We start from the raw sequence: 23,926 nt of genomic DNA, 5'->3' as shown, positions 1-23,926 counted from the left end.
TATCCAAAGAAAAGCTTTCTCGACTGCTCCAAAGTTTATTATTTGCCTAATTTTTTTATAGTTAACTTAAGCAAAGCACATAACTCATAGTGACCCCTAGTGGGTCACCAATTTTCCTAATTTTAGCAAACTACTCATTTTTTTTAATTAAAATATGTTTAGTATTTTAGTTATAACAATGAAACTTGTATATTAGGGACACTTAACCAAGGTTGACTGTCCAAACATTCCTTTTATTTTTATAGTATATTAATTTTTTGTTTAATGTATTTCAGTCTAATTAGCAAAACTCCAAACAAGAACCTTTTAACCTTGCCTTTCAGAACCTAAAATTATTTCTAGCTATGTAGTATTTAGTTTCCAGCTAGCAATAGCTAAACACACAAAAATGACTAACTACAGTAATATCAAGTTCTGGGATACATACAGTAATGTCAAATTCTGAGGTTACACATTGACCTGGATAGGAAAGTGGACATTGACATATAGAGACTGGTCCTTTGAGAACCATAAACTCTGAGTTTGGAGGGGACCAAGATGAGCCCCCCACTCCAGGGCAGATACATTCATCACCAATATCAGCAAAGGTTGAGGGCGAACAAAGGGGAATGCCTGCACATACACTGACTGGGTCTGTCCAACAATCTAGAGAAGTCAATACTCAAGAGGGTACATTCAGGACTGAATTCAGATGGTGACAACTTGGCAAAAAAAGAAACAGAGGACAGTCAGCTTTAAAGATTCCTGAGATGCAGTCTGGCATACCTGACTATGTATATGCACAAGGCCATAGCCCCAGGAGCCTAATGCAGTTTTGAGCTCCTGTGACTGGGTGAGCCTTGAAATCTGCAACAAGAGATTAAATTGTTTGGAACTTTGTGTCTGGAAGGAAAGCTCTTGAGAAGAATCCAGTACTGCTCCTATAAAATCTGTCTTCTAAACTGGACAAAGGAGAGATTTCTATAAATTGATCAGTAGATCCAGAGCTTCAAATGTTGACTGGATGGGAGATACACACTGAACAGTAACTGAGTCCTGGACCAGCCTCTTAGACTAGCCAATCATCCAGATAAAGATAAACTTGAACTCAGACTCCTCAAGACTCAGCTATCACTGTCATATGGTGAAGACCTGAGAAGTTGCTGACAGGCTGAAAGGCAGCATGGTGAAGGGCTAATGAGAGTGCTTCACTACAAATATGAGATACTTTCTGTGACCTGGATAAATCAACACACGAAAAAGACACCTTTTAAGCTGAGGGCAGCATACCAGCCTCCAGGATCCAAAGAGGGAATAATAGAAGCCAGGGTGATCATGCGAAACTTTATCTTTGTGAGATACCTGTTCAGCTGGCACAGGTCTAAAATTGGCCAAGACCTCCCTTTGCTTTTGGGATTAGGAAATAACAGTAACTTCCCTCTTGAGACAGCACGGAATATCCTCTCCTCTATAGCTCCTATACGAAGGAGAGAAGGAAGCTCCTGGAGGAGAAGTTCCTTATGACAGTAGTCCCGGAAGAGGAACAGGCAGGGAAGGGCAGAAATAAACTGGATGGTATATCCCACTTCCACAGTGCTTAAGATCCATCAGTCTGAAGTAATCCAGGACTATGCACTGGGGAAGCGGTAAAGATGGCTTGCAAACATGAGGGAGACAGAATCTGACATCCTGGAAAGTGGGGTGGTGCCATCAGCTGACCCATCAAAACATCTGTTTCGCACCACCTGGCTGTTTAGATGGAGCAGGCATTGATGCAGACGCAGGAGGAGGAAGTGGTCTGCATCTATAACCCCTACTTTTCTTTCTTTGCAGGTCCTAACAAGGAGCAGAGGCAGAGTAACAGTGGGTCTGCTGCAGGTAAAAATGTTTCCTGGACAGGGTGGAATATACAACCCCAAAGACTTTAAAGTTGCCCTAGAATCCTTCACCCATGGAGCTTGGAGTCTGTTTCCACCAAAAAAATGAAGACTCTACAAAAGTCAGGTCTATTGTTTGTTGGACCTCTTGTGCAATCCCCAGGGCCTGCAGCCACGAGCTCTTGTGCATGGAAACTGCAGAGGCCATGATGACCCTAGGAGCTGAATCTGCTGCATCTAGTTCAGCCTGGAGGAAAGTTCTCGCTCCAGATTTCCACTCATCATATAAAGAGGAAAACTCTATTCTAGCATCCTCCAGCAATATGTCCCTAAACTTTAATATGGACTCGCAAACATTACAATCGTAACGTCCCAAAAGCACCTGTTGGCTGGCAATTCTGAGTTGTAACCCCACATTAGAATAAACTTTTCTACAAAATAAATCTAGTTTTTTAGATCTTTGATTTGGGAGTTTGCCCTGGAACTCCCTTTCATTGGCTGCTGACACCAAAGGAGAAACAGGGATAGGGAGGGGAAGGGGGAGGAAGCATAGACATTCAAATCCCTGGGAGGGAACATAATATTTACATTTGGCCCTTTTTGAGGTTGGAAAAGGGGATGAAGGAATCTGTCAGAGTGATTTAATGGACTTCAAAACTGCTTCATTAATAGGTAAGGCTACCAATATCACTAAGGCAGTGGGAGGACTCCTTAACTTCCTCCAGCTGGATCCCTGAACCTGAGGAAATACTCTTCAATAGCTCTTGGTAAGCTTTATAATCATCAGGAGGACGTGAGATGCCTCCCAAGGAAACTGCCTCATCAGAAAAAGAGGAGGATGAAGCCAGCCTAGATTGAAGCTATTCCTTCTCTGCTAGCTATCAAGCAGGATCCTCCCGAACCAACATGTCCTGCTCCACAATGGGCCTGGTGCCAGGGTCAGGAACAGGCGGTGACTAGAAAGTTGACTTCCCAATCTTCTCTGAGGTCACAGAGCAGGAACACCTCATGTGTGACCTAGAAATCAGGGGGAATCCTCATGGGTTCCAAAAGGGCCAGTGGGAAGACCCAGTGATTCCCTGACCACATGCCCAATCCTCTTCCAGCTGGAGGATCTCAAAGCAACCTAGGGAAGTAACACGTAAGTGGGGAGTAGTGTGACTGGCTCCAAGATTGGGAAATATAAGAGCCAATGTGCAAATCAGAGCAGTACAAATCACCTTCTGTTGACCAAGGGGGAGCTGCTCCTCATCGTGTCAGAGACTGGTGCCAAGTCTGCGAAGAATGGAGAGCAGCCAACACCGCAGGCATCCCATTCAACAGTATCAATGGGTGTGACGTCTGAGGCAATGGAGGTTGTTGCAGTGCCAACTACGGCACCAACAATACTGGTGACCCTCTGTCTGCCTGTACCAGGGGCACGGTCTCCAGGGACACCGTCACAGATAGGTTCCGCAGATCTCTGCCACAAATGCCTCTGATGTGGTCAGTGCCAAGATAGTCTCAAGTCACTGTGGTCAAGTTCAGATGCCCCTTCGGGACCTGGATTTGACATTATTTGCCTCAGGACTGGAATCAACATTGCTGGTTTTGGAGCTACCAGAGAAGAGTGCTTGGATTTTGGCTGCACTCTACTCTCATGCCTATGCTTAGAGCAGGGGTAGGCAACCTATAGCATACGTGCCAAAGGCGGCACGCAAGCTGATTTTTAGTGGCACTCACACTGCCTGGGTCCTGGCCACCGGTCCGAGGGGCTCTGCATTTTAATTTAATTTTAAATGAAGCTTCTTAAACATTTTTAAAACCTTATTTACTTTACCTACAACAATAGTTTAGTTATATATTATAGACTTCTAGAAAGAGATCTTCTAAAAACGTTAAAATGTATTACTGGCACGCGAAACCTTAAATCAGAGTGAATAAATGAAGACTCGGCACAACACTTCTGAAAGGTTGCCGACCCCTAGCTTAGAGGATTTTGATGCCAGAGACCTTCCTCTCCCAGTTGTCTGTTTAGAGGTCTTACATCTCTTTTTAGATACTGGAGAGGGTGCGCAGTGCCAGGTAAATGAAAATAAAGGAGTTTCTTTGCACAGATAAAATGTATATCTATATTTGGCACAACATCTATTAGCCTAGTTTTCAAGATCATTACCATATTGGGATACACAGACTTTGGATATAAGGCAAAGAAATACGCAGTTCAACACATAATACACTTGCTTTATATAGAAGGTTTGGAGTGTGATCAGCACTTTTTACAGGCAAATTCTAGAGACATCTGTCTACAATGAATTTTCAAATCTGTGTCCGAATAGTGTGGTAACTCAAAAGCACAGCTGAAGTCAGTTTTTACCTGAAAAAAATGTTTACAATTAAGTTAAAGTCACTGGAGTAGTTCTGAAGGGGAAAAAGAAAAGACCCTAAGTGCATGACCAACAGCAGTGGTACAGAAAGTGGCTCAGGTGGGCTTCAGACTGCAATCATGTAATTCACAGCCTGCACAAAGCATTTAGTTTATCTAATAAATAAAATTGGAAGGGAAGGGGCTCTGGTAATGCCTGGAAATAGAAAAATCTATTCTAATCTTACCTTTGAGTCATATGCTGACTGTTTTATTACTTCAGGTGCCATCCAGAATGGAGTTCCCACAAAAGTATTTCTCTTTATCTGTGTATCTGTTAGTTGTCCTGCTACTCCAAAGTCTGCTAATTTTACCTCTCCTTGTTCAGATAGCAAAACATTGGCAGCTAACAAAGAAAAAAGGGCAGTTTAAAAGTTTACGGCTTTGATGTTTCAAAGGTTTTCCTTATCTCTACTGTTTGAACATTTAACCAAAACTATTTCAAAAAAATTATTAAATAACTTACCCTTAATATCTCTGTGGATTTTCTTTTCTGAATGCAAGTAATCGAGTCCTTTAAGTATCTCTCTCAATATTGTAGCAATCTGGATTTCATCAAGACAGCCAGGCTCTAACTAGGAGAAACATGCAAGAAATATTTGTAAATAGTTGTAAACTACAAATTTCAGAGATGACACAGAAACGGTAGGAAAAATAAACTAAAAATGCTAAGTTCAAAGAATTCATAGAAACATAGGGCTAGAAGGGACCTCAAGACATCATCTATGCCATCCTCCCATGCTGAGGCAAGGGACACCTAAACCATCCCTGACAGGTATTCTTCCAATCTAAGCTTGGCAACCTATTCCAATACTTAATTATCCTTATAGTTATAAAGTTGTTTCTAGTATCTAAGCTAAACCTCCCTTGCTGCAAATTAAGTTGATTACTTCTTGTCCTACCTTCAGCGGACATGGAAAACTAATCTGCACTAATGAATGAGATAGATGTATTGAATTAATGAAACTTGAAATGCTAATAAAAATAAGGCTAACATCAAAAATGTATTTTATTCATTTGTCAATAGCAGTCTAGTTTTAATTATTTATCATACCTTTAAATGCACTACTAAATGTACTTTAGTATATATTACGTAATTAAATTTGAGTAATACAAGATATCATTACAGCATCAGCTATTACAATCTTAGAATAGAAGACCGGCCATACTGGGTCAGTCCAATGGTCCATCTAGCCCAGGATCCCGTCTTCAGACAGTGGCCAATGCCAGGTGCTTCAAAGGGAATGAACAGAACGGGCAATCATCGAGTAATCCATCAAGTCATCCACAACTTCTGGCAAACAAAGGCTAGGGACAATCAAAGCATGGTGTTGTATCCCTGCCCATCCTGGCTAATAGCCATTAATGGATCTATCCTCCATGAACTTATCTACTTCTTTTTTTAAGCTTGTTATAGTTTTGGCCTTCACAACATCCCGTGGCAACATGTTCCACAGGTTGATGGTGCCTTATTGAAGAAGTACTTCCTTTTGTTTGTTTTAAACCCACTTCCTATTAATTTCATTGGGTGACCCCTAGTTCTTGTTTTATGTGAAGGAGTAAATAACATTTCCTTATTCACTTTTTCTACACCAGTCAAGATCTTATAGACCCCCATCATATCTCCCCTTAATCATCTCTTTTCCAAGGTGAACAGTCCCAGTCTTTTTAATCTCTCCTCATATGGAAGCTGTTCCATACTCCTAATCATTTTTATTGCCCTTTTCTGTTCCTTTTCCAATTCCTATATATCTTTTTTGAGATAGGGCGATCAGATCTGAATGCAGTATTCAAGATGCGGGCATACCTAGCATTGATATAGAGGCATTATGATATTTTCTGTTTTATAATCTATACCTTTCCTAATGGTTCCTAACACTGTTAGCTTTTTTGACTGCCACTGCACAGTGAACAGATGTTTTCAGAGAACTATCCACGACTCTAAGATCTCTTTCTTAAATGATAACAGCTAATTTAGACACTATCATTTTGCCTTTATAGTTGGGATTAGGGTTTTACAATCTGCATTACTTTGCATTTATCAACATTGAATTTCATCTGCTATTTTGTTGCCCAGTTAGCCAGTTTTGGGAGATCCCTTTGTAACTCTTCACAGTCAGCTTCGGACTTAACTTTCATGGAGGATAAGTCCATCAATGGCTATTAGCCACAATAGGCAGAGATGGTGTCCCTAGTCTCTGTTTGCCAGAAGCTGGGAATGAGCAACAGGGGATGGATCACTTGATGCTTACTTGTTCTGTTCATTCCCTTTGGGGCACCTGGCATTGGCCACTGTTTGAAGACAAGTATCAGAGGGGTAGCCGTGTTAGTCTGGATCTGTAAAAGCAGCAAAGAATCCTGTGGCACCTTATAGACTAACAGATGTCTGTTAGTCTATAAGGTGCCACAGGATTCTTTGCTGTTTGAAGACAGGATATTGGGGTAGATGGACCTTTGGTCTGACTCAGTATGGCCGTTTTTATGTTCTTGAGTAATTTAGTATTGTCTGCAAACTTTGCCCCCCTCACTGTTTAACCCCTTATCCAGATTTTTTATGAATAGGCAGAACAGCATTGGTCCCAGTACAGATCTTTGGAGGACCAAGCTATTTACTTCTGTCTGCTGTGAAAACTGACCCTCTGTTTCCTATCTTTTAAACAGTTACTTATCCATGAGAGAACCTTTCCTCTTATTCCATAACTGCCTACTTTGCTTAAGAGCCTTTGGTGAGGGACCTTGTCAAAGGCTTTCTGAAAGTCCAAGTATATTATATTCATTGGATCACCCTCATCCACGTGTTTGTTGACCACGTCAAGGAATCACAGAATCATAGAAGATTAGGGTCAGAAGAGACCTCAGGAGGTCATCTAGTCCAATCCCCTGCTCAAAGCAGGACCAACCCCAACTAAATCATCCCAGCCAGGGCTTTCTCAAGCCGGGCCTTAAAAACCTCTAAGGATGGAGATTCCACCACCTCCCTAGGTAACCCGTTCCAGTGCTTCACCACCATTCTAATGAAATTGTTTTTCCTAATATCCAACCTAGATCTCCCCCACTGCAACTTGAGACCATTGCTCCTTGTTCTGAGAACAGCCTAGCTCCATCCTCTTTGGAACCCCCCCTTCAGGTAGTTGAAAGCTGCTATCAAATCCCCTCTCACTCTTCTCTTCTGCAGACTAAATAAGCCCAGTTCCCTCAGCCTCTCCTCATAAGTCATGTGCCCCAGTCCCCTACTCATTTCCGTTGCCCTCCATTGGACTCTCTCCAATTTGTCCACATCCTTTCTGTAGTGGGAGCCTCAAAACTGGATGCAATACTCCAGATACGGCCTCATCAGTGCCTAAACAGAGGGGAATAATCACTTCCCTCGATATGCTGGCAATGATCCTACTAATGCAGCCGAATATGCTATTAGCCTTCTTGGCAACAAGGGCACAGTGCTGACTCATATTCAGCTTCTTGTCCACTGTAATCCCCAGGTCCTTTTCTGCAGAACTGCTGCTTAGCCAGTCAGTCCCCAGCCTGTAGCAGTGCATGGGATTCTTCCGTCCTAAGTGCAGGACTCTGCACTTGTCCTTGTTGAACCTCACCAGATTTCTTTTGGCCCAATCCTCCAATTTGTCTAGGTCACTCTAGACCCTATCCCTACTCTCCAGCGTATCTACCTCTGCCCCCAGCTTAGTGTCATCCGCGAACTTGCTGAGCGTGCAATCCATCCCATCATCTAGATCATTAAGGAATCATTAAGGAATTCTAATAGATTGCTGAAGCATGATTTCCCTTTACAAAAGCCATGTTGGGATTCATGTTGGGAGAACCAATTTTTGTGTGGACTAGATAGAAAGCCTGTCATTCTGTGAAGTGTGTTTTAGCAAGGTTCTATTGTATTTAATCACAGAAAATATACACATCTAACACCCACAATGCAAGATTGTTTCAAAGGACATACCTAACAACTCTGTCGGGGAAGAGGGAAATTACATCACTAGGTCCATTCAAATCTCAATGAGACTACAGGGAAGAAATAGTAGAGGAAGCAATAGTGGATGGGAACCTGGGAGGTAGTGACCATGAGATGGTCGAGTTCAGGATCCTTATACAAGGAAGAAAGGAGAGCAGTAGAACAGAGACCTTGGACTACAGAAAAGCAGACTTCGACTCCCTCAGGGAACTGATGGGCAAGGTCCCCTGGGAGAATAACATGACGGGGAAAGGAGTTGAGGAAAGCTGGCTGTATTTTAAAGAATCCTTATTGAGGTTGCAGGAACAAACCATCCCAATGTGTAGGAAGAAAAGTAAATATGGCAGGCGACCAGCTTGGCTTAACAGTGAAATCCTTGCTCGTCTTAAACACAAAAAAACAGCTTACAAGAAGTGGAAGATTGGACAAATAACCAGGGAGGAGTATAAAAGTATTGCTCAAGCATGCGGGAGTGAAATTAGGAAGGCCAAATCACACTTGGAGTTGCAGCTAGCCGGAGATGTTAGGAGTAACAAGAAGGGTTTCTTCAGGTATGTTAGCAACAAGAAGAAAGTCAAGGAAAGTGTGGACCCCTTGCTGAATGAGGGAGGGAACCTAGTGACAGAGCATGTGGAGAAAGCTAGTGTACTCAATGCTTTTTTTGCCTCTGTCTTCATAGACAAGGTCAGCTCCCAGACAGCTGCACTCTGCAGCACGGTATGGGGAGGAGGTGACCAGCTCTCTGTGGAGAAAGAAGTAGTTCGGGACTATTTAGAAAAGCTGGACGAGCACAAGTCCATGGGGCCGGATGCGCTGCATCCGAGGGTGCTAAAGGAGTTGGCCGATGAGATTGTAGAGCCATTGGCCATTATCTTTGAAAAATCATGGCGATCGGGGGAGGACCTGGATGACTGGAAAAAAGCTAATGTAGTGCCCATCTTTAAAAAAGGGAAGAAGGAAGATCCAGGGAACTACAGGCCAGTCAGTCTCACCTCAGTCCCTGGAAAAATCATGGAACAGGTCCTCAAGGAATCAATTCTGAACCACTTAAAGGAGGGGAAAGTGATCAGGAACAGTCAGCATGGATTCACCAAGGGCAAGTCATGCCTGACTAACCTAATTGCCTTCTATGATGAGATAACCGGCTCTGTGGATGAGGGGAAAGCAGTGGATGTGCTATTTCTGGACTTTAGCAAAGCTTTTGATACAGTCTCCCACAGTATTCTTCCCAGCAAGTTAAAGAAGTCTGGGCTGGATGAATGGACGGTAAGGTGGATAGAAAACTGGTTAGATGGTCGGGCTCAACGGGTAGTGATCAATGGTTCCATGTCTAGTTGGCAGCTGGTATCAAGTGGAGTGCCCCAAGGGTCGGTGCTGGGGCTGGTTTTGTTCAATATCTTCATTAACGATCTGGAGGATGGTGTGGACTGCACCCTTAGCAAGTTTGCAGATGACACTAAACTGGGAGGAGTGGTTGATACGCTGGAGGGTAGGGATAGGATACAGAGGGACCTAGACAAATTAGAGGATTGGGCCAAAAGAAATATGATGAGGTTCAACAAGGACAAGTGCAGAGTCCTGCATTTAGGACGGAAGAATCCCATGCACTGCTATAGACTAGGGACCGAATGGCTGGGCAGCAGTTCTGCAGAAAGGGACCTAGGGGTTACAGTGGACGAAAAGCTGAATATGAGTCAACAGTGTGCCCTTGTTGCCAAGAAGGCTAATGGCATTTTGGGTTGTATAAGTAGGGGCATTTCCAGCAGATCGAGGGATGTGATCATTCCCCTCTATTCAGCACTGGTGAGGCCTCATTTGGAGTTCTGTGTCCAGTTTTGGGCCCCACACTACAAGAAGGATGTGGATAAATTGGAGAGAGTCCAGCGGAGGGCAACAAAAATGATTAGTGGGCTGGAGCACATGACTTACGAGAAGAGGCTGAGGGAACTGAGATTGTTTTGCCTGCAGAAGAGAAGAATGAGGGGGGATTTGATAGCTGCTTTCAACTACCTGAAAGGGGGTTCCAAAGAGGATGGATCTAGACTGTTCTCAGTGGTAGAAGATGACAGAACAAGGAGTAATGGTCTCAAGTTGCAGAGGGGGAGGTTTAGGTTGGACATTAGGAAAAACTTTTTCACTAGTAGGGTGGTGAAGAACTGGAATGGGTTACCTAGGGAGGTGGTGGAATCTCCTTCCTTAGAGGTTTTTAAGGTCAGGCTTGACAAAGCCCTGGCTGGGATGATTTAGTTGGGTTTGGTCCTGCTTTGAGCAGGGGGTTGGACTAGATGACCTCCTGAGGTCCCTTCCAACCCTGAGATTCTATGATTCTATGATACAGACATGGTGCTTTGTTTTTTTTTTAAAATGTGTACACTAAGGAACAAATGTAAGAGCACCATGAAGACCCAGCAGACTGTAACAATTTTCAATCATTAATATTCTATAGCTGGCTGAAAGTCAGAGTTTTGAGACGAAAGTTTTCATATCTTATTACTAACATCCTGAGTTACCTAGCCTTTTTGCACATGAACATAACCTGATGTCATCTCATGGAAAATGTATTTTAATTCATATATGAACATAAACATTTTCTTCTAACTACTTGGAATTTCTGAATGAAAACAGGGCTTTTGTTTCTTAATATATCTGGTTATGCCACTTTATTTCTCTACTGAAGCAATAATCCTGTTTGACAGCACAACTGCTATAGCAATAATGATGTCACATTCGGATTTCAGGTGAATTATAAACAGCAGAAACATTCAAGAAATGCATTAATGAAATTTTAATTAAGTTTACTAAATTAATAACATTCATAACCAGTTTACTTACTAAATCAAGAGCAGAGCCTCCACCAAGGTATTCCATTATTATCCATAATTTTGTATCCTGCAAAAACAGATGAAATTAGTAGCTTCACACTTTAGCTTCTTTCATGATTTGCTTCACTCATTTTGCTGCAAAATGAATTCATTATTACAGTAAAGATGTAATGGCACAGAATTTCACTAAACTATATAATCTGTCATGGCAGAAAAATACTGCTCCTGCTCCACATTTTTATTTATTTGACGATACCATACACTGACTTCATTCCATTTTATTCATTTTTTTCCATCTTAGATTTTACAATCCTTATTTCCAGACACTGTCTTGACCTATATCCTCTAGAAACATAGGAACTGCCATATCTGAATACACTAGTGGCCCACAGGAGGCAGGGAAAGCTCAGTGGTTTGAGCACTGGCCTGCTAAAGCCAGGGTTGTGAGCTCAGTACTTGAGGGGGCCATTTAGGGATCTGGGGCAAAATCAGTACTTGGTTCTGCTAGTGAAGGCAGGGGGCTGGACTCAGTGACCTTTGGAGGTCCCTTCCAGCTCTAGGAGATTGGTATATCTCCTATTACCACATGAAGTACTCAGGTATTATGTCTCCCTAATGGCCAAATACAGATGGATCAGAGGAAGGTGTAGACCCCTTAACATTGCCACAGTATACCACTCAGGGGAGTAGGAGATTTCTTGCTAATTCAAGCTAATGAAAACCATCTGGTGTAGTAGGGAAGCCCCAGCTAGTTGAACTGTATATATAAAGAAGAGTATTACAAGTGTCTAATCCAGTGTTTCTCAACCTGATAAGTAGGGGGCACAAGACAGAAGAGAGGACTCATGAACAATGAAAATGAAACAATACAAATATGCTCCAGAGGCTCAAGTGAAAGCAGCTTTTGGTTTCCCAAGAGTCATGTACTGTCCCTTCCTACTCTTATAACAGTCCTTAATGTAGTTCATTGCAGAAGTAGCTAATATTCTCTGACCCAAAAAAAAAAAAAAACAACTTAGTTAACACCGATTCAAGGTGCCCAGTGGTATAATTTTGCCTTCCCAGAAAAAGTTACTCACCTTGTACAATAACGATGGTTCTTTGAGATGTGTGTCCCTATGGATGCTCCACTGTAGGTGTGCTTGCATCCCTGTACTGCTGATCGGAGAACTTTGGTAAAAGTGCCAGCACAGCCTAACCCCCGAGTTCCTTCTTCACGGCAGAGTCATTGACAAGAACTCTGAAGCAGAAGGCAAGAGGGTGGGTTGTGGGTCACCCATAGGGACACACATCTCAAAAGAACTTTCATTACTGCACAAGGTAACTTTTTCTTCGAGTAGGGTCCCTATGGGTACTCCACTGTAGGTGACTCCTGAGCAGTATCCCTACCAGAGGGTTGGGGCTTCGGGGTCGTGTCAGTTACAGATAACAATATTGTGGAGCCGAAGATGGCATCCGAGTCCCCAGTGACTGCATAATGTTCTGCAAAGGTGTGGACTGACATCCATGTTGCCACTCTACAGATTTCTGAGATAGGGACATTCTAGAAGAAGGTGACTGATAAGGAGATCGGCCTTGGGAACTGTGTGCAAATACTATCTGGCAGGCTCATGCTGAAGATCTGATAACATTGTCTAATGCAGTTTGAGACCTATTTGGAGAGTCTCTGAGCTATATTGCTTAATCCTTAGATTTTTCTGCAATCGAGAGGAAAAGTTTAAGAGATTTCCTGAAAGCCTTCATCCTATGCAGGTAAAAGGCTAGGGCTCTCCTAACATCTAGTGTTTGCAATATAGCCTCCCAGTAGTCGTGATGAGGCTTGGGGTAGAAAATTGGAAGGTGAACTAATTGGTTCATGTGAAATGAGGTTACCTTAGGGATGAATTTTGGTTGTGGCCTGAGCATAACCTTGTCCCAAAAGAATACGGGGTGGGGGGGGAGAGAGGGGAGAGAATGTTCCATCAGAGCTGCTATTTCTCCTAATCTCCTAGGTGAAGTGACTGCTGTCAGGAAGTCCATTTTCACTGAAAGGTATGTAAACGAGCAGGTGGCCATAGGTTTGAAGGGAGGCCATAGGTTTGAAGGGAGGAGGAAGTTGGGGTTGTGGGAAAAGGTTTACTATACCCCTAAGGAATCGTTTAGTAGTTGGATGTGATAGCACTGAGTATTCCTCTACTTGACGGTGAAAGGCTGCTATAGCTGCTAGGTGAACCCTGAGGAAACAAAGATAGTACTGATTTTTTTGAGAGTTAGGACATAGTCTAGGATCTCTGGAAGAGTCACGAGTATTAGAGAAATTTGTTGGGAGATACACCAAATTTGAAACCTGGACCATTTAGGTAGCTATGTCCAGCATGTTAAGGACTTTCTAGTATGTAATAACACCTCTTGTACCTCCTTTGAGCAGGAGCTCTCCGTATGTTTGAACCATGAAGGAGCCACGCTTTGAGGCGAAGAATCCCCAAGTTGGGATGTAGGGTGTATCCTTGGTTCTTCGAGAGGAAGTAAGAAGTGGATTGGAAAGAAATTGATGGGCATGCCGTGAGTTGTGACAGGTAAGGATACCAAGTATGTCTTGGCCAAGTAGGACCAAACAGCTCCTCCTCCTTTTATTTTTAATAGGACTTTTGACAGTAGAAGAAATGGAGAAAAGGCACACAGAAGGTCCCTGCCCTAGAGGAGAAGGAGAGCATCGCCCACGGAGGGCTGTCCTTTGATCAGGATCACTAGCCTGGACATTTCTTGTTCAGGCAAGTGGCAAACAGGTCTGTGGTCAGCGTCACTGCCTCAATAGGTTATGAAGTACCGCTAGGTTTATCACTTACTTGTGGTCATGTGGGAATTTCCTACTGAGACTGTCCATTATCAAGTTTTGAGTGCCTGGAAGGTAAATGGCTAATAGTATGACATCCTGGGAGATACACCAGTTCCATAGTCTCACTGCCTCTGCACAGGGAGGGGTGATCTGCCTCCCTCTTGCCGATTTATATAGTACATACATGCTATGCTGTCTGTTAGGACTCTCGTGTGTGATCCCTTGATCAGTGGGAGGAAATGGGCACAGGCATTCCTGACTGCCCTTAGGTTGAGAAGGATGATGTGGAGAGATATCTCCATGGATGACCACCTGCCTTTTGTCGTGAAGTCGTTTATATGCATGTTCCATTCTATGAGGGATGTGTCAGTGATGAGAAGCAATGACGGGGAGGTTTGTGAAAAGGGGATCCCCTTGCAAACATTTGCAGAGTCTTTCCACCCATCTAAGGAACTTTTTAATCCTGGTGGGGTAGTGACAGACATTTGTCTAGCCTATCTGTTTGGTCTGTAAACTGAACTGAACCAAAAATGGAAGCATCGCATGCAAAGCCTGGCATGTGGTATTACCGCTGTGCCCACTGCCATATGCCCCAAGAGTTGTAGGCAGTGCCTGGCTCATATTTGTGGGCTGTCTATATGAGTGTGGCCAAAGACAGGAATCTCTATAGAGGTACATAAGAACGTAAGAATAGCGCTACTGGGTCAGACCAAAGGTCTATCTAGCCCAGTATCCTGTCATCCGACAGTGGCCAGTACAAGGTGCCCCAGAGGGAATGAACAGAACAGGTAATCATCAAGTGATCCATCCCTTGTCACTCATTCCCAGCTTCTGGCAAACAGAGGCTAGGGACACCATTCCTGTCCATCCTGGCTAACAGCCATTCATGGACCTATCCTTCATGAATTTATCTACTTCTTTTTTGAACCCTGCTATGATCTTGGCCTTCACAACATCCTCTGGTAAGGAGTTCTACAGATTGACTGTGTGTTCTGTGAAGAAATACTTCCTTTTATTTGTTTTAAACCTGCTGCCTATTAATTTCATTTGGTGACCCCTAGTTCTTGTGTTATGAGAAGTAGTAAACAACACTTCCTTATCTACTTTCTCTACACCCGTCATGAAATTATAGCCCTCAATCATATTTCCCCTTAGCTGTCTCTTTTCCAAGCTGAAAAGTCCCAGTCTTATTAATCTCTCTTCATACAGAAGCCATTCCATAACCCTAATCATTTTTGTTGCCTTTTTCTGAACCTTTTCCCATTCCAATATATCTTTTTTGAGATGGGGCAACCACATCTTCACACAGTATTCAAGATGTGGGCATACCTTGGATTTATATAGAGGCAACATGATGTTTTCTAGCCTATTATCTATCCCTTTCTTAATTATTCCCAGCATTCTGTTCACTTTTTTGACTAACACTGCACATTGAGTGGATTGTTTTCAGAAAACTATCCACAATCACTCCAAGATCTCTTTCTTGAGTGGTAACAGCTAATTTAGACCCCATCATTTTATATGTATAGTTGAGATTATGCTTTCCAATGTGCATTACTTTGAATTTATCAACATTAAATTTCATCTGCCATTTTGTTGCTGTCACCCAGTTTTCAGAGATCCTTTTGTAGCTCTTTGCAGTCTGCCTGGGTCTTATATATCTTTAGTAATATTGCATCATCTGCAAATTTTGCCACTTCACTGTTTACCCCTTTTTCCAGATCATTTATGAATATGTTGAATAGGACTGGTCCCAGAACAGACCCCTGGGGGAAACCACTATTTACTTCTCTCCATTCTGAAAACTGACCATTTATACCTACCCTTTGTTTCCTATCTTTTAACCAGTTACCAATCCATGAGAGCACCTTCCCTCTTATCCCACGGCAGCTTACTTTGCATAAGAGCCTTTGGTAAGAGACCTTGTCAAAGGTTTTCTGAAAATCTAAGTACACTATATCTACTGGATCCCCTTGGTCCATATGCTTGTTGACCCCCTCAAAGAATTCTAGTAGATTAGTAAAGAGAAATCATGCCTCACCAAAGCCATGTTGACACTTCCTCAACAAATTATGTTCATCTACATGTCTGACAATATTGTTCTTTATTATAGTTTCAACCAGTTTGCCTGGTACTGAAGTCAAGCTTACAGGCCTTTAATTGCCAGGATCACCTCTGGAGCCCTTTTTAAAAATTGGCGTCACATTAGCTATCCTTCAGTCACCTGGTACAGAAGCTGATTTAGCAGAGCTTTGGCCTGTAAGGAGTTGAGGTTGGCGCCTATGAATGCCAGGCGCTGCACTGGAGTGAGGGTTGATTTCTGGGTGTTGATCTGTAAGCCCAATTCTGTGAATAAGTCTATTGCAGATTTGGTGACTCGGTGAGCCTATTGGAAGGACTGGGCTCTGAGGAGGCAGTGGGTAGGGGTAAATCATGATCCCTTGGGAGAACAGGTGCACAGCCAGTACTAAGAGAATCTTGGAGAATACTCTCTGAATGGATTATAGCCTGAAGAGGAGTACTCTGTACTAGTATGGGGTCTTGTCCTAGGGTAAATCTGAGGAATCGTCTGTGGGACGGTAGGACTGGTATTTGGAAGTAGGCGTCTTGAAGGCTGAGGGCTGAAAACCAGTCTCCCTGTTCCAATGCTGGAATAATTATTGGTAGAGTGACCATCTTGGATTTTTGAGCTTTGACAAACTTTGAGTGTTCTGAGGTCTAGTATGGGTCTCCAACCTACCTTTCTCTTGGGTATTAGGAAATAACAACCTTTGCCTCGTAGATATTGAGGTACTGGTTCTATGGTTCCTAACTGGAGGAGACTATCTCTTGTCTCAGTAATCTCATGAGAAGGGTCCCTGAAGAGGGACGGGGAAGGATGCTGTGGAAGGAGATAGGGAGGTACAATGGATGGAGTACCCATTGCAAACAATTTCCAAGACTCATTGGTCTGATGTTATGCATTCCCAGGTGGAACATTGTTAGATGGTAGCCAAATGGAAAGGAAGCGGTGGTCAGCTGTAGCAGTTGGCGGGAGTGGTTTACCGTCGCCTCAACCAACATGTCAAAATTGGAAGTTAACTGTTGGGACATGGAAGATTGCGGGCCAGATGGTTTATGCCTAGAGAACTTAGTTTTCTTTCTCTGTGGCTTGTAGTAACATTGAATCGATTATTGGGAGGTGCGTGGTTTGTGCTGCAGACTAAATTTCCTCTTTTGTCTTGACATGTAGATGCCCAGTGAGCAGAGAGAGAGGCATCTGTTTTCTCCATGAAGAGCTTAGGGCCTTCAAAGGGAAGGTCTTAGATAGTCGACTACATCTCCTTAGGGAAGCCCAACAGGTGTAGCCGTGACACACGTTGGCTAACCACCATCGTGGAGATGGATCGGGACAATCTGTCAACTGTGTCAAGGGCAGACTGTAGCCCTGTCTTTTCCACTAGTTTTCCCTCTTGGATGATGGCTTTGAACTGGTTTTGGTGTGACTCAAACAGCTGATCAATAAAGTTAAGTTTTGAATAGCTGATGTAGTCATATTTCACCATCAGGGCTTGGTAATTGGCAATTTGAAACTGTAGCATAGCCGAGGAATAGGCTTTCCTCCTAAAGAGGTTGAAACACTTCCAATCCTTGTCGGGGGGAGTGGATCTCACTTGGTGTTGATGGCCATGACAATGGAGTTGGGTGGAGGGCGGAAGAAGAGGAATTCTATCTATCTCCCTAACTGGAACATAATATTTATTAATCAGTCCTCTTGGAAGTAGGTGCCACCAATGCTGGGGTCTGCCATATGGTTTTTGCGGGGTCCAGGAGAGCCTCATTAATAGGGAGTGCTATTTTAGAGAATAGAGTCATAGACTTTAAGGTCAGAAGGGACCATTATTGATGGTCTAGTCTGATCTCCTGCACAACGCAGGCCACAGAATCTCACCCACCCACTCCCGCAACAAACTCTTAACCTATGTCTGAGCCACTGAAGTCCTCAAGTTGTGGTTTAAAGACTTCAAGGTGCAGAGAATCCTCCAGCAAGTGACCTATGCCCCACACTGCAGAGGAACGTGAAAAACTCCCAGGGCCTCTGCCAATCTGCCCTGAAGGAAAATTCCTTCCCAACCCCAAATATGGCAATCAGCTAAACCCTGAGCATGTGGGCAAGACTCACCAGCCAGACACCCAGGAAAGAATTCTCTGTAGTAACTCAGATCCCGCCCCATCTAACATCCCATCACAGGCCACTGGGCATATTTACAGCTAAATAGTCAAACACCAATTAATTGCCAAAATTAGGCTATCCCATCATACCATCCCTCCATAAACTTATCAAGCTTAGTCTTGAAGCCAGATATGCCTTTTGCCCCCACTGCTCCCCTTGGAAGGCTGTTCCAGAACTTCACTCCTCTGATGGTTAGAAACCGTCGTCTAATTTCAAGTCTAAACTTCCTGATGGCAGTTTATATCCATTTGTTCTTGTGTCCACACTGGTACTAAGTTTAAATAATTCCTCACCCTTCCTGGTATTTATCCCTCTGATATATTTAGAGAGAGCAGTCATTTCTCCCCTCAGCCTTCTTTTGGTTAGGCTAAACAAGCCGAGCTCTTTGAGTCTCTTTTCATAAGACAGGTTTTCCATTCCTCGGAACATCCTAGTAGCCCTTCTCTGTACCTGTTCCAGTTTGAATTCATCCTTCTAAAACATGGGAGACCAGAACTGCACACAGTAATCCAGATGAGGTCTCACCAGTGCCTTGTATGAGGTGTGTAGTATGTCAAGGAGCTTCTGACAGGAGTCCTTGACTTCTTCTAATGGTATCTGTAACTCTCTTTGCCAGCTCCTGGAAAAGCTGGACATCACTGGCCAAGGACCGTGGGAGAGGCATGACAGCTCATCTGGGGAGGAAGAGGCTATGTTGGTCCTCAGCACCTCTTCTTCAATGCCGCCCTCCTGTTCCTCCACAATCTCTTCTGGAAGTTCCGATGCTCTAGATGCCATGGCAGAGGAGAAGCATCTTGGGGGTTCACAGGTGAGGCTAAAAGCCCAAGAGGTCTGGGTGTGGTGTGCAGGCCAAGGATCCCAGTATGGCCACTGGGATGGTGGTGCCTATAGTTGGCCATACCATGGTGGCGGTGAGGCTGTCTGGAGGTATGCTATGGGGCCGTCTTAGTAATGGGCACCATAGGGATCATAAGAGGGGTAATGAAACAACCTACTCTGGTTCGCTGTCCAAGTCTGCACTAGAGAGTATGGGTGCATGGCAGAACAGCGGAGAAGACTCCCGTGTTAGCGAAAGACTCTATGCTGAGGTCCCGGTACCAAGAAGAGGAGACATCGGTATGTCAGATATGTGGATGTCTCTCAAGTGCTGGAATTCCAGTGTTACCAACTGACTCAGTGCCACTGGCAGTACCAAGGGGGTTGGAGATCTTGCCCACACCAACTGTTCCAGTGTTGCATGGGGCATCAGTGACTTTGTTGATGGTACAGCGCGTATTGGCAGTGTCTTCTTAGTGGAGTGCTGGCTCCTGTTTTTGTCCTCTGGTACTGCTGACTCAGTGCCTGTGTGCATTGGTTCCTTAGGCACGTCAATAGCACCTGCCATTCCAGATCTTTATGAGCCATGGGTACCAGACTGGGACTGTCTTGGTTCCAACAGTACCAAGGATACCGAGCATGCCAGAGATCATTTACAGCTGGCTCAGGGTTCACTGTGGGAATTTCCTGCTCTCTTTTTTAATGACTTGTGAGAAGGGTCAGCAGCTGATTTCTTCAACCTACAACAGTCCCTAGATGATGAGGGCTGTGGAAAAGACTCACTTCTGCCAGGTGACTCTCAGCATGGGTCCGGGAAGGGTTGGAGGGCTGCCTCCATGAAGATGATCTTATGTCTCCACTCCCTGTGTTGCGAGACCAGGGTCTGAGCTGCTGGCAGAGACCACACTACTGTGGAATGTGGCTTTCCTCAAGGCAGCGTATGCACTGGGAGGGCTTGGGGATGACTCAACGGATGACCTCTTTGCGAGAGAGGGACTTCTGTGAACTGGACATACCCTATTAGAGAAAGGGTCTCCGAAAAAAGGGGGGTAAATAAAGTCTTTTTGTCGTTGTTTTGTTTGTGAAGAAAGCAGAAGAAGGTACAACTAAGAATAGGGAGACTAACTATAGAAAAGCAAAAGATAATGGTCGTGAAGGGATTGCTATTAGTTCTGTCTCTAGCCATAGGTGGTTGAGAAGGATCTGAGGGGGTTAGCCCGTGTGCGCTGCCTAGCCTCATGGCAGGGCACAAGGAGAGACAGCGCATATGTTGGCCTAATAGACACTGCTACCGAAGTTCTCTGATCAGCAGCGCAGGTACACAAGCACGCCTACAGTGGAACACCCATAAGGACACTACTCAAAGACGAATGTCAAGTTAAGCAAAAAAAACCTTCTGAAAACCAAGAAATGAAGAGCTACGGTATATGTCCATACAACTGTAACTCTGTCCCATGGAGCTGGACATAGCCACTGGGAATTATTGGCATGCACTCCAGCAGCATTCACTGCATAGGTGTAGCTGTATTAAGTGGTGGAGGGGTTGGCTGAAGCAGCTTAGAAGAGCTGTGATTGCGATACAGGGCGATCTGGGGGGGTCTGTGCTCCTTGAAGAGGGGTATTAGCCCCTTTCCCTGACCCGTGTGTGTGACCAAAGGAAAAAGATTCATGTGTATGTTGGGAGACCCAATATGCCTTACTTCAGCATTACATTGTGCAGCTCTAAGGAGTAGCAGGGCACAGGGGGTCTTCCTGCCATGAGGTCTGTCAGGCCTGGTCTACACTACGCGTTTAAACCGATTTTAGGAGCGTTAAACCAATTTAACGCCGCACCCGTCCACACTAAGAGGCCCATTATATCGATATAAAGGGCTCTTTAAACCGGTTTCTGTACTCCTCCCCAACGAGAGGAGTAGCGCTAATATCGGTATTACCATATCGGATTAGGGTTAGTGTGGCCACAAATCGACGGTATTGGCCTCCAGGCGGTATCCCACAGTGCACCACTGTGACCGCTCTGGACAGGAATCTGAACTCGGATGCAATGGGCAGGTAGACAGGAAAAGACCCATGAACTTTTGAATATCATTTCCTGTTTGCCCAGCGTGGAGCTCCGATCAGCACGGGTGGCGATGCAGTCCCAAATCCAAAAAGAGTTCCAGCATGGACCGTACAGATGTGATCGCTGTATGGGCAGACAAATCTGTTCTATCAGAGCTCCGTTACAGAAGACGAAATTCCAAAGCATTTTTTAAAAATCTCCAGACAGAGGCCACAGCAGGGACTCAGCACACTGCTGCGTGACAAGCATAACGGAAAGCCAAAGAATCAAATGGACGCTCATGGAGGGAGGGAGGGGGGACTGAGGACTCAAGCTATCCCACAGTTCCTGCAGTCTCCGAAAAGCATTTGCATTCTTGGCTGAGGTCCCAATGCCTTTAGGGTCAAACACATTGTCCGGGGTGATTCAGGGCATAGCTCATCAATTTACCCCCCACCCCCACAAGGAAAAGGGAAAAAAATCGTCTCTTGACTCTTTTAAATGTCACCCTATGTCTACTGAATGCTGCTGGTAGACGCGATGCTGCGGCACTGAACTGTAGCATCCTCGCCCCCACTCCTTGGTGGCTGATGGTACAATATGACTGATATCCATCATCATCATCAGCCTTGTGGCAGATGGTGCAGTACAGAAGGACTGGTATCCGTCATCATCAGCCCATGAGTGCTACTACTTCCCAGTAGATGGTACAGAACGGCTGATAACCATCTTCATCATAGCAACAGGGGGCTGAGCTCAATCAGCCCCCACCCTTCATGTGTAAAGAAGAGATTCTGTTCTGCCTGGACTATCATAGCAGCGGGATGCTGGGCTCCTCTCCCCCACACTGCTTAATGTCCTGTCTGGACTATCATAGCAGCTGGAGGCTGCCTTCCCCTCATTTTATCTCACTAACAAGTCACTGTTTCTTATTCCTACATTCTTTATTACTTCATCACACAAATGGGGGGACACTGCAACGGTAGCCCAGGAAGGCTGGGGGAGGAGGGAAGCAACAGGTGGGGTTGTTGCAGGGGCACCCCCTGTGAATGGCATGCAGCTCATCATTTCTGCGGGATCTGACACGGAGCAGCTGTGCTTTCTGGTTCTCTGATACACTGATTCTCCAGTACACTTGCCCCATACTCTAGGCAGGACTGATTCTATTTTTAGATACCATAAAGGAGGGATTGACTCGGGGAGTCATTCCCATTTTTGTCTTTTGCGCCCCTGGCTGACCTCAGCCAGGGGCACCCATGATAGCAGCAGAGAGTACAGTACAGAAGGACTGGTAACCATCATCTCATTGTCAATTTACAATGGAAGTAGATGGTACAGAACGGCTGATAATCATCTCTGCTATCATGCAAAAGCAAATGAATGCTGCTGTGTAGCGCTGCTGAATCGTCTCTGTCAGCTGCATCTAGTACACATACGGTGACAGTGACAAAAGGCAAAACAGGCTCCATGGTTGCCATGCTATGGCATCTGCCAGGGCAATCCAGAGAAAAAGGGCGCGAAATGATTGTCTGCCGTTGCTTTCCCAGAGGAAGGAGTGACTGACGACATTTACCCAGAACCACCCGCAACAATGATTTTTGCCCCATCAGGCACTGGGATCTCAACCCAGAATTCCAAGGTGCGGGGGAGACTGCGGGAACTATGGGATAGCTACGAAATAGCTACCCACAGTGCAACGCTCCAGAAATCGATGCTAGCCTCGGACCGTGGTCGCACACCACCGAATTAATGTGCTTAGTGTGGCCGCGTGCACTTGATTTTATACAATCTGTTTTACTAAACCGGTTTATGTAAAATCGGAATAATCCCGTAGTGTAGACATACCCTCAGCAATGCTATTCTATTCTATATAGGTTTAGATACCACACTTACCGTAGAATGTGAGCGCCTGCCAGTAGTGCTGCATTGAGCAAAGTGACTACATAACAGCTATGTTTGTTCTCTCATCCTCTCTCCGGCGGAAGATGTGTGTTTAGTGGAGTGTCTTGTTTTTGTAGGGTTTTCAGGATTTTTTGTTTGTTTGTTAAATATGCCTGTGGCTATGGTTAAATAAATACACCTGTGGTTTTATTAGAGAAGGCAAGGTCAAAGAAATGTGCCTTGCACTTAGAGTGGAAACTTTTTGATGTTCCTTTGTTCCTGAGAGAGTTCATTCCAGTCTCTGACCATCCTCAGAGGAGCATTTGTCTTCTGCACAGTTGAGCTTTACTTTTATTGCTGAGAGTTTCATTTTGCCAGACAAGTGAAGATGGATACCAAGGTCTCCATTCCGGACCTTTAGACCGTCTTGCACTTAGGTGGGAGATGAGAGTGGTCTGTGTCTTTAATTAAAGGTAAGTGAAAGTATAGCATTAGATGGCATCATGTGCGTAAGGATAGAGGGATGTAAAAGGGCATGTCATATGTAGCAGATATGATGTTCCTTCTGTGGAGTAAATTAAGTGTTTGACAGTAGGGCAGACATAGGTAGCTCCTGTTCAGTACAGTACAAAGAAGATGTACATGTTATGGGCGTATTGGGAGCCTCGCTCAAAGAAGAGAGAGTTAAGGTTCCATGGAGTGTATTTCATGGTTTTCACAAATTCAAGTTTTGCTGAACCTAACATTCTAGAAGGGCACAGGGCAACCCCTAACTGTGTGAAGGTTACGGTTTTTGTCAGTCAATTTCCTCCATTTTTTTAAACGGAAAGAAATGTTGCTGGTAGGAGTTCAGTGTCTTTTAGGCAGTTGTAATTATCATATAGGTTTGCAGCTGAGTTGTTACTGTGGCCAGGTAACGATAATATATTGCTCTTACAGAGCACTTCTCATCAGTACATCTCAAAGTGCTTTACAAAGAGGGAAATGTCATTATCCCCATGGTACAGATGAGGAAACTGGCTCAGAGAAGAAGGTAAGTGACCTGATCAAGGTTATCCAGCTGGCTTGTGGCATAGCTGAGAATAGATCCCAGGTCTTCTGAATCCCACTCCACTGT

At 44.3% G+C, this 23,926-nt stretch overlaps 1 protein-coding gene across 2 annotated transcripts in view; it reads right to left on the bottom strand.

The window, feature by feature from the left end:
- Positions 1-23,926, bottom strand: part of STK24 (serine/threonine kinase 24) — a 121,627-nt gene that overhangs the window by 35,730 nt on the left and 61,971 nt on the right. For both annotated transcript variants that reach the window (XM_045009240.1, XM_045009230.1), the window contains exons 3-5: positions 11,054-11,110; positions 4,727-4,835; positions 4,449-4,606 (exon numbers count right to left, since the gene is read on the bottom strand). In XM_045009240.1, the coding sequence (XP_044865175.1) occupies positions 4,449-4,606; positions 4,727-4,835; positions 11,054-11,110 (324 nt within the window). The remainder of the gene's footprint in view (positions 1-4,448; positions 4,607-4,726; positions 4,836-11,053; positions 11,111-23,926) is intronic.

This window comes from Mauremys mutica, chromosome 1, assembly GCF_020497125.1.
Source record: "Mauremys mutica isolate MM-2020 ecotype Southern chromosome 1, ASM2049712v1, whole genome shotgun sequence".
NCBI classification, from domain to species: domain Eukaryota; kingdom Metazoa; phylum Chordata; order Testudines; family Geoemydidae; genus Mauremys; species Mauremys mutica.
This window is presented reverse-complemented; position numbering and strand designations above follow the sequence as displayed.